General features: G+C 51.2%; 1 protein-coding gene across 1 annotated transcript; it reads right to left on the reverse strand.

Moving 5' to 3' along the window:
• Nucleotides 1-292: 292 nt before the first annotated feature.
• On the reverse strand, nucleotides 293-10,963 carry AARSD1 (alanyl-tRNA synthetase domain containing 1). Its single transcript, XM_045985086.1, has 12 exons — nucleotides 10,710-10,963; nucleotides 10,444-10,575; nucleotides 7,510-7,669; nucleotides 6,187-6,244; nucleotides 5,611-5,767; nucleotides 5,401-5,517; nucleotides 5,053-5,183; nucleotides 4,611-4,677; nucleotides 4,332-4,423; nucleotides 3,800-3,854; nucleotides 2,443-2,537; nucleotides 293-541 (listed from the first exon to the last, which is right to left on the reverse strand). The coding sequence occupies exons 1-12, from the start codon at nucleotides 10,746-10,748 to the stop codon at nucleotides 406-408; spliced, it is 1,239 nt and encodes a 412-aa protein (XP_045841042.1). The 5' UTR covers nucleotides 10,749-10,963; the 3' UTR covers nucleotides 293-405.

A 10,963-nucleotide genomic window follows, 5' to 3' on the forward strand; every position in this document is an offset into this window, starting at 1 on the left:
TGCAAAGTCACGGATGCTCTTTAGTTCTCAAGCACAGGACTAGGAAAATACAGACAACAAAACGAGATCTGAATGAACTGAAGCCCTCGGCCTCCAGACTGGCTGGCCCTCCCCTTGGGAAGTTACGTTTCCACAGGAAGAAAAGTTGCAGCTGCTTTAGAAAAATCAGTACCCTTCATCCCCATAATGCTCCCTGCTGGAGGTTATGCCTAACAGGGGCCCAATGAGAAAGCTGCTTATTTACAGATACTGACTGCATACACACCGCGCAGAATACTGCATACACCAGTCATATGCGTGTGGTACCACAACCATTTCAAGTCAAACTATTTTATTGTCCAAGAGACTCTTTCTGTGGTCACAGGAGGCCTGTTCTCAATGGCAGAAGCCCCAGGGACCAACTCCTCACTCCTCCGCGCTCTGAGTGCTGATATAGTCCTGGAGGAGAGCCTGCACCTCTCCCCGCCGGCTCATCCTGGTGGCCTTGCCCTGGAAGCGGCCTTTCTTCCCAGCTCCTTTGCCCTCCAGAACCTCAGCCACCCTGGGGAGCAGAGACACAGTCAGGGAAGACGTCTTCGAGGGGAAAAGCCACAGAAAAATCAAAGGCAGAAAAAAAAAAAAACAAAGGCAGCCCCAAGTCTTTTCCCCAGGGCCGAGGGAAGGGAAAGGAAGAACAGACGCTTCTAGAAATCCTTCTTAAAAACACTTGCACAGGGGCGCCTGGGTGGCTCAGTGGGTTAAAGCCTCTGCCTTCGGCTCAGGTCAGGATCCCAGCATCCTGGGATCAGGCTCTCTGCTCAGCAGGGAGCCTGCTTTTTCCTCTCTCTCTGCCTGCCTTTCTGCCTACTTGTGATCTTTGTCTGTCAAATAAATAAATAAAATCTTTAAAAAAAACAACACTTGCACGTGTGCAGATACAGAAGTACTGATGTTTACTGTAAGAGTGAGTAACTGGGGGAACAGAAAATGAACTAGTACTTGTTCCGGGTGTTTAAAAAAACACAACGGAAGTATCTAGAAACGGGTGGGGGGCACGCTAGATTAATTATGGGAACCTCCAGAGAGTCAGGCGAGTGTCCACCAGAGGTAAGGGGCTGCGGACACAAACATAGCAGTGCAGCAGCTGGCGGTGTGGAGAAGGGGAGACTGCAGCCCGTCCTGTCTAAAGAGGGCGCCACCACCCCCTTCCTGGCAGCTACTGCCACGCGGGGATGCGGGCCCAGTGTCGCCAGAGTGGGCCTTCTTGTCTTTTCTGAGAAAAGCTAGAACTCTGTATTTTCATATACAAATCCAATTTAAAAACGAAATAATTGATTTTGAAAATTTAAAATAGTACACAGGCCAAACCAGTCTACAGGCCACACCTGCCTGCCTGTCAGGGACCTGTGCTTTAAATTCTGACCTTTCCCTGGGGTGCCCAGGTGGCTCAGTCGGTTAAGCAACTGCCTTCGGCTCAGGTCATGATCTCAGGGTCCTGGCATCGAGCCCATGCCAGGGTCCCTGCTCAGTGGTACCTGCTTCTCCCCCTCCCTCTGCTCCTCCCCTCCTTGCTCGTCTTCTACTTTTCTCTCAAGTAAAATCTTATAAATAAATAGGGAGAGAGACATATATTCTTATGTTCTCCTTTGAACATATATTCACCATAGCCAATTGGGACTTGGAAAACCCTCAACACCAGAAGGAGTGTGGGACACTACACCTCTGTATCTAATTTAAAGTAAACAAACAACAGTATGAAGGTACAGAAATCCAACAAAGTTCTAATTTTTCCACAACAACTAGATCAATGCCTATTTTTATTTTATCTTAAAACCCTAATTTTGGGGAGCGCCTGGGTGGCTCAGTGGGTTAAGCCTCTGCCTTCCGCTCAGGTCATGACCTCAGGATCCTGGATCAAGCCCCGATTTGGGCTCCCTGCTCAGCGGGGAGCCTGCTTCCTCCCCCCCACCTTTGCCTGCCTCTCTGCCTACTTGTGATCTCTACCTCTTTGTCAAATAAATAAATAAAATCTTAAAAACACCAAAGTCTGGGGGCGCCTGGGTGGCTCAGTGGATTAAGCCGCTGCCTTCGGCTCAGGTCATGATCTCAGGGTCCTGGGATCGAGCCCCGCATCAGGCTCTCTGCTCCGCGGGGAGCCTGCTTCCTCCTCTCTCTCTGCCTGCCTCTCTGCCTACTTGTGATCTCTCTCTCTGTCAAATAAATAAATAAAATCTTTAAAAACAAAACAAAACAAAACAAAACACCAAAGTCTGAGTCTCAGTTCTGCCACTGAACCTCTGCTATCCCTTACCTGCAAAATTAGGAATGACGGCAGGCGTTTATTCCCACTTGGCCCACCTCCCATGCCCGTGATGTAAATCAAAATGCGATCACAGGGGTGGTGGTCCTTTTCGTCCGGCAAAGGCTTCCCCTACCAGTCAGTGCAGGCAGTCCACAGATTACCTGGGGCCCAGCGTCTCCACGGCCTCGGCTGGCCCTGCCAGTAAGAAGAGCCCAGCACCTTTCTCATCGCCCACAGTTAAGAACAGGAGGGTCTCCTACAAGGTGAGATAAGGAGATAAGCCTTGATACCTAAGAAAGTGGGGTCAATCCCCTTAAACCCTGCCCTCTCCTCAGTATCAAGATCAAATTTTCGCCTGTGAACCATGAGGGATGTTCTGATGAGTGATGATGCAGCCCCTGTACTCTGGCCCACCAGGGCCAAGAAACTTCAACAACAACTATGGGAACTTGGATTAAACATCAAGAAGTTGGGGGAGGCAAAAGGCTGCTGACCACGGTCAGGTGCTAAATGCCTTTTGTGACCTGACTCCCACCTACCCTTGCAGCTTGGCCACCGCCTTCCCCCATGCAACCCGTGCCTGCCACTGACTAAAGCTCCCTATTTCCCTCTGCCTGGAAGCCTTTGCTCCCATGTCTGTCTGAGTGAGGACCACTAAGCAGTTCTCCAGCGCCCTGCCCTGGGGCCTCCCCACTCTTTCAGGTGACCTGCTCCTCCACCCCTAGCACTGACCACCCTCAGTATGTGGACATACACGTTTGCCTCCCAGACTCCAGAGTGAGCTCCCTGAGAATCAGTACACTCTACACGGAATTATGACAAGAAACATACACACTGTTTGGCCTGGAACAAGGACCCCAAAAAGTGGGTTTTTTTGGAGTAAATGTAAAAGAGAGACTGGGAGGGGCGTCTGGGTGGCTCAGTGGGTTAAGCAACTGCCTTCGGCTAACGTCATGATCTCGGGGTCATGGAATCGACCCACACATTGGGCTCTCTGCTCAGTGGGGAGTCTGTTTGCCCCGCCTGCCTCTCTGCCTACTTGTGATCTCTGTCAAATAAATAAATAAAATCTCAAAAAAAAAGAGAGAGAGAGAGACTGGGAAATCACGAAGTTGTGACTGTCAGGATGGACAGGGGCCCTTGAAGCCAGAGGCAAAGGAAAATAGAAGGGATGGCCCTCGAAGGGCCTCACCAGCCCCATCACTTCTAAAACCAGGCCTTGGACACACATCGATCTGTGTGGCTTGGAGGAGTTCCAGCTCTGGTAAGAGAAACTCAGAAGCTGGTAACTGTTGCAGCCCCAGAAAAGTCAATATCCTAGATCCAACTCAGCACCTAAAACAGAGCTTGGCTTTAGCTAGTGCTAAAAAGCTAAAAATAACAAGAACAACAACAACTTGTACCGAATGAACTTCTATTCCCTGCCCTTTATGTGTTCATGTGAAGGACTTAGCTAAACTAATGTCCCTCACTTAGTCTCCACTTAAGGATAGACAGAGAATCTCACGCTCCTCTTACCTCTGACCCAATCTCATTGGCAATGATATTCATGAACTCAGAATCACCCTCCTTCCTACAACAAAGGACACAGACATGAGAGCCGGCTTGGAGCGGGAGCTGGGAAATCGCACAGAGCCCCGCTCCTCCTCACGAGGCTGGCCTTGCTGCTGTCTGTGCAAAGTCCCAGACTCCCTTAGCGAGGACTGAGAGTGCGGCTGACGGCCAGCAACAAGGCCTTCTCAGCAGCTCACAGCTTGTTTTGCACTTGTGTGTGCCTCTCTCAAACCAGATCACCCAGGGAAGGAGAGAGCTGGTAGACGGTGAAGGGGGTGAAGGAACCTGGTGGTGAAAGTTACAGTCACAGCACTGCTGGGAAGATGCTCTTATCGAACCCAGGACGTCTGGAGGATAGAGGTAGACTGGAAGGTAACGCATCTCCTAGGGTCTGCTCAGTCTGGAGAAACCAGTGGGCAACCCGCCTCCCATGATGCACAGCACACAGGGGAGAGGCTGAGCCCCGAGCCCAGCGCTCCCGCGCCTCGTCTCTCACCTGTGTAATGTGACCACACCGCCCCAGTCCGGACTGTTCCGGAGACTGTGGGCCACGTGCACGGCGAGGTCTCTGAGTAGATTCAGGTTGTTCTGAAACAGACGCCATCACTCAGCGGATAGAAGGATTACCAGGCGAGCTCACCATCTTCCTGCCACTTGGCTCTCCCCTCCCTCCCACTCTGCTAAGCCCCACAGCTGGCTGAGCCGAGGGCTCAGGCCTGGGGAGCCTACTCCAGGCAGAGCCACTGCCCTCTGCACCCTCTGAGGAGTAAGTCACCTTTTGCAAGAGCTTGGTCGAGTTCTGGAGCTTCTTCACGGCTTCCACGTGATCCTCCGCTCCACACCTGCAAGGGAAAGGCGCCTGGTCACCCGCCCAGCTTTCCAAAAGACTTGTGGTGCGAGGCGTAAATCCATGAGGCCCTTCTTGACAGTGCACCTCCCTCCAGATGGGGACCCGGGGACATTCCTAAGCAACTGAGAAAGAAGATAGAAAAGAACAAGTCATTTTGTGTGGGTCTGACTCCCGCCCAAAGTGCTTGATGGCTTATGACGGCATCTCACCCCACTGTGATTAGAGATTATGGTCTTCCCGAACAGGTGGAAAGCTGAGCTTGGGGCATGCAGGACCTCAGACATGGGGACAGGGCAGGGGCAGGGAGCCAGGGCAGGGGGCAGGGAGGAGGGGCAGGGGGGTAGGGGGCAGGGGGCAGGGACCGTACTTCAGCAGCGCAGTCAGTGCTTTTTCACTTCCGTGGCTTCTCTCCATCCACTTCAGCACCCGGTTCCCGGCCAGAAACACCAGGTTGGTCTTGTTCTTTTTCCCTTTCTCGGTGCCCAGAATTTTAATGACCTACACGAGGCAAGGGTGGGAGCACGCCACATGCATGAACCGCAGCAGGAGTGAGACCTGAGGGTAGGAGCTCCCTACACCTGCCCCCAGCTCAGAAGCAAGAAAGGAGTGACTTCACCAAGGCCTCCTCCACTGTCCCCCTCGATCACTCCCAGCTGGTCGTGATCCCTACTTCCCCAACATCCTCCCTCCCACTCAGGAGTCCTTCCTCGCCTACCTGAAGGTCACTGAGATTGCTGACATGGGTTCCACAGCACATGTTGGCATCAACACTCTCGATGGTAACAACTCGAACGGGCCCCGCATGATCGTCCGGCAAACCCCGGCCCCTCACCTGGAACACAGAGGGAGAAGGGGCATCTGACTTCTGAGGGGGGGGCCCTCAGAGGGCCGTTCTACAGACGCTGCCCGATTGGCTCTCCCTCACCTGCTCCACCTCCGGGTCATCCAGGCTCAGCTCTCGCACGTTCACAGGCAGCCGGGCCCTGATTTTTTCATTGACGCTCTGCTCGATGGCAGCCACCTGCTCCGCAGTCACAGAGGGGCTGTCCAGTTCAATCACACTCCGGACTCGCCCTAACTCCCTGCCAGAAGAAGTGGGGTGGTCACCGGATGCTGAGGATGACGACAATAACATAAGACGGTTTCCGGAGAAGGTTTCTATAAATTATCTTATTTAATGCTCACAAGAAGCCGCAAGGTAGAGACTGTCATTTCCTTTTCACAGGTGAGGGCTAAGAAGGAATGTGAGCAAGATCGTGTAGCCAAAATTCACCCCCTAGGTCTCTGGGCTCCCAACTGCACGTTCTTTCCTTCTCCCATCCAAGCATGTCCCCTGAGGCACACAAGGGCACCCACTTCCCTAGGTAAAGGGAAGAGGTGAATATAGCAGATGGTGAATGCTACGTTGTCTTTTCTCCCCCTACCCACTAACCCACTACTGGGAAAGGAGCTGGAAGCTGGGGACCTGCGACCTATGGTTAGTCTTGTGCCCCCTGCTCACCATGATGTGGTCTTCAACCCAAAGAGATGGTCAGCAACGGCTGTGATGAGATGCTGCCCTGAGCCGAAAGAGCGAAAGACATGGAACAGTGAGCCGCGTAGCCGGCCACATAGCCCCACAGTATCATCACAGACACTCTCGGCTAAAGACCTGCCGAGCACTGGCTTATACTCTTGACAGATATTTCACTGAAAATCCTCATGAGGGGACACCTGGCTGGCTCAGTCACTTAAGCATCTGACTCTTGGTCTCCGCTTCGGTCATGATCTCGGGGTTATGGGATCGAACCCCACACCAGGCTCCACTATACATGGAGTCTGCTTAATTAAGATTCTCTCTCCCTCCTGCACGATCTCTAAAAATAATTAACAAATGAATAAATAAATATGAAAATCCTCATGACGGGGCACCTGGGTGGCTCAGTCAGTTAAGGGTCTGCCTCTGGTCATGATCCCAGGGTCCTGGGATCGTGACCTGCACTGGGCTCCCTGCTCAGCGGGGAGCCTGCTTCTCCCTCTGCCTGCTGCTCGCCCTGCTTGCACTCTGACAAATAAATAAAAATGTTTAAAAAGAGAGAAAAAGAAAAAGAAAAAAATCCTCATGAGAACTCTACAAGAAGCTTTATGATACCATTTCATAAATGACCTATGTCAGAGGTCCAGGGGAGAAACACTGAGAGCCGGGAACAGGACGACTGCACTGACATGGAAGGAAGCAAAGAGGTGTTTTTAGAAGATGAAGTAACAGGACTCCGTGACTGGCTATCCCCAAAGAGGTACCCACACTGACTTTCAGGATTCAAGCAACCAGGTGGGTGCTAATGGAAGATCAGGTCTGGGGGAAAAGATGCCTTTTTAAGTCCATTTCAGACACACTAAATTTAAGAAGCCCAGGAGATACTCAGATAAAGATAACAAGTGGGATATTGGTAATACTTAAATCTAGGAGTTATTCTAATACTTTAATTGTTCACGTTGTTGTTGAAGAATTTTATTTATTTATTTGACACAGAGCATAATCAGGGAGAGCAGGAAAGGGAGAAGCAGGTTCCCCACTGAGCAGGGAGCCCAATGCGCGGCTCAATCCCAGGACCCTGGGATCATGACCTCAACCAAAGGCAGTCGTTTAACTGACTGAGCCACCCAGGTGCCCCTGTTCATGTTGTTTTTATACCACTTATCATATCCTGCCTGAATGGGAGCTGATTCTAAACGTCTGTCCTTTACAAAAGGTTACCTCCTAGAGAACCCAAACCAAATCTCAGTCATCACGGCATCCCCACACACGGCAACCAGCCTTCCTGCCCCACGCTGCCCCACCTACCCGAATGCTGCTGCATGTGGTCAAACCTCCGCTCCCAGTCCACCCGGACCTGGACCTCAGTCCCGGGGGCCAGCGGTGTCTGTGTGAAATGATCAGCCTGGGCCCCCCGGCGGGTCACTCGCAGCACAGAGATGTCATTGATTGTACCGTGGTCATCAGGCTGGGGAAAGACATAAAGCTAATCAGTGGCGGGAGGCAGAGCTCACCTTAACTCCTGGATACAAACACCCTCTAGGGAAAGTGTGTGAGAAACACTCCTGGAATTTGAGATTCCCTAAAGGAGAAGAGGCAATGGCAAGTGAGGTGGTCCACTTTGTTCCATGAGAGACTCTGTTCTCTTTACCCTGAACACCCATACATATGGTTCTTCAGAACAAAATAACAGAATTGAAACAAAGATTATTAACTTACAGCAATGAAGATTTTAGTAAAATCTTAATCATCACTATCACTGCCTTAATTTAGATTCTTATTCTTCAATAGTTTCTAAAATGGTTTGAATTTTCCTCCCTCCCTCCCCTCCATCCTTGGTACTACTATTAGAATTAGATTCAAGGGGCGCCTGGGTGGCTCAGTGGTTTAACCCTCTGCCTTCGGCTCTGGTCATGATCTCAGGGTCCTGGGATCGAGCCCCGCATCAGGCTTTCTGCTCAGTGGGGAGCCTGTTTCTCCCTCTCTCTCTGCCTGCCTCTCTGCCTACTTGTGACCTCTCTGTCAAAAAAAAAAAAAAAAAAGATTCAAAAACATTCACTCATGGGGCGCCTGGGTGGCTCAGTGGGTTAAAGCCTCTGCCTTCAGCTCAGGTCATGATCCCAGGGTCCTGGGATCGAGCCCCGCATCAGGCTCTCTGCTCCGCGGGGAGCCTGCTTCCTCCTCTCTCTCTGCCTGCCTCTCTGCCTAGTTGTGATTTCTCTCTGTCAAATAAATAAAATATTAAAAAAAAAAATTCTCTCATTTCAGGGACCCCTGGCTGGCTCAGTCAGTGGAACCCGTGCCTCTTGATCTTGGGGTCGTGAGTTTGAGCCCCATGCAGCACGTAGAGTTCACTTAAAAAAAAAAAAAATTCATTCATTTAAAAAAAAATATCTAGTGCCAACTGCTTACAAGACACTGCTACCAAGAATACAATGTAAACAAGACCAGGCCCCTCATGGAACTTCAGAGTCTGGAAAAGAGTAGACATACACACAGGTCACTGCAATATGATCCACGACAAGCCACGGTGTAAAAAGTACATGGACACCTGGGTGCTCTGTGGGTTAAAGCCTCTGCCTTTGGCTCAGGTCATGATCCTGGGGTCCGGGGATCAAGCCCCACATGGGGCTCTCTGCTCAGCGGGGAGCCTGCTTCCTCCTCTCTTTCTGTCTATCTCTCTACCTGTGATCTCTGTCAAATAAATACATAAAATATATATTTTTTAAAAGGTACACTGTTCTAGAGCTCAGAGGAAAGAGACCTAATAGTCTCAAGGAATCAGGGAAGACTTCTTGAAAGAAAAGTATAAAGTGAGTCCTCCTGTAGTTGCCTGAGGTCACAGCTCTTCCTTCAGCAGAAAATCTCTATAATAATGATAACACCCATATGACATCGGAACTTTCTCACTATCAAGTTTACTAAACATGTTCCCTTGTATCACTTCTTTTTTTTTTTTTTTTAAAGATTTTATTTATTTATTTGACAGAGAGAGAGATCACAAGTACGCAGAGAGGCAGGCAGAGAGAGAGAAGGAAGCAGGCTCCCCGCAGAGCAGAGAGCCCGATGCGGGGCTCGATCCCAGGACCCTGAGATCATGACCTGAGCCGAAGGCAGCGGCTTAATCCACTGAGCCACCCAGGCGCCCCCCTTGTATCACTTCTTTGCATAAGTACCTCCATGGCTCACCAGAGCTTTTTTTTTTTTTAAGATTTATTTTTTTTATTTGAGAGAGCGAGAGCAGGAGTAGGAGAGGCAGAGGCAGAGAGAATCTCAGACTCCGTGCTGAGCGCAGAGCCCAATGCGGGGCTCGATCCCACGACACAGATAACGACCTGAGCCAAAACCAAGAGTCGAATGCTTAACGGACTGTGCCACCCAGACGCCCCTCACCACAGCTTCTCGAATGAAGTCCACACACCTTAACACACCCTTCAAGTCCCTCTGAACTGGCTCCAATTTACCTTCCCAAGGTCATCTCCAGCCTGCCATCAATACACACCACAGGCTCCAACTACACTCAACGATGCAGTTAGCTACACATGTCAGATTCCTTCTGGCTTCCTTGCCTGTGTCTGTGCTGTTATCCCTGCTGGAAAAGCCTCTTCCATAATGCCCACCTTTTTGCTGCTATTACCCCCCTTTCCCGTGTTCACACTGGACCTTGTTCCTACCCTATCACAGCACCGATAAGTCCATCTTCTGCTGTGCTCCCTTGGGGGAATCTTTTCTGGTCCCTGGCACACATCCTAAGCTAATGCCTAGTTCCTTTGCACTTGCTATTCTTGCTGCCTGGATATATTTCCCGCTTCCCCACCAGCCCCAGGAGGTAATTGCAATGGCTTAGCCCCTCACTTCACTTAGGTCTATGAAATAACTTGCCCCCCTACCTAGGAGAACATCCCAGCACTGTCTTTCCCTCAAGCTTTAAATTTCTTTATAGCACTTACTATACTGGGCATGCTATTTTATCTATTTACCACTTCGTCTGTCTTCTCCCATAAGTATTCTACATATGTACACATGCTACCTTGTCCACTCCTTATCCTTACTCCCTGAAATAAGCACACAGCATACGTTACAACCCAACAAACATCTGTTGGGTGAACAAATGACCGGAACTGAACGAACTTCAACCTGCATCACGGTTAGGGTAGAGGGGCAGGAGGGCGTTTCCCACCTGAGCAGAAAGGAATAAGGGGCTTCCTGGGAAGGGATCGGGATGAGGCGCGGGGCTGGTACCTGTCCCCCGCCCTCGGGGAAAAGCAGTGTGTCTTCCAGCACCACATGAAAGCCACTCAACACTTCTTTCCTGCCGTTGCTTCCTTCGGTCTTCAGCTCGGCGGGGCTGCAGGAGACCACGGTGGTGGTGAACTACACAGAGAGGGACAAAAAATAAGCCCGACCCCAGCCCTCAGGCCACTGGGACTGAGTCTCCCTCAGCACCCTGCTCCACGCGGCGCCCTCCTCCCGCACCGCCCCACGCGCCCTCGCCCAGCCAGCCGTACCTCGCGGGCGTAGCTGTCCCGCTGACACCGGAACGCCATTGCCACCGTCTCCCAGGACGCGGGGAGTTGCACACACTGGAACGCCGGCGGGCCGACGGAGAGCCGCGTGGGACAATCTTCACTGCGGGCGCGTCTCTTCTGCGCAGAAGCAAAAGGACAAAGGACGGGGTGTGGCTTGGACAAATTTACCGCAAACGCGATTTGCAAGTGTTCTGGGGTGCCTACCAACTGTGCGAAGACTTTGAAAAGGACCA

This window comes from Meles meles, chromosome 18, assembly GCF_922984935.1.
Source record: "Meles meles chromosome 18, mMelMel3.1 paternal haplotype, whole genome shotgun sequence".
Lineage (NCBI taxonomy): Eukaryota > Metazoa > Chordata > Mammalia > Carnivora > Mustelidae > Meles > Meles meles.

Excerpts from the sequence above, each read along its gene's own strand:
- AARSD1 (XM_045985086.1), bottom strand. The coding sequence starts at position 10,748 with ATGGCGTTCCGGTGTCAGCGGGACAGCTACGCCCGCGAG. Across the intron at positions 7,670-10,443 it reads TCCCCGAGGGCGGGGGACAG|CCTGATGACCACGGTACAAT; the intron begins GTACCAGCCCCG and ends GTCTTTCCCCAG. Across the intron at positions 5,768-6,186 it reads GGGTTGAAGACCACATCATG|GGAGTTAGGGCGAGTCCGGA; the intron begins GTGAGCAGGGGG and ends TTCTTCTGGCAG.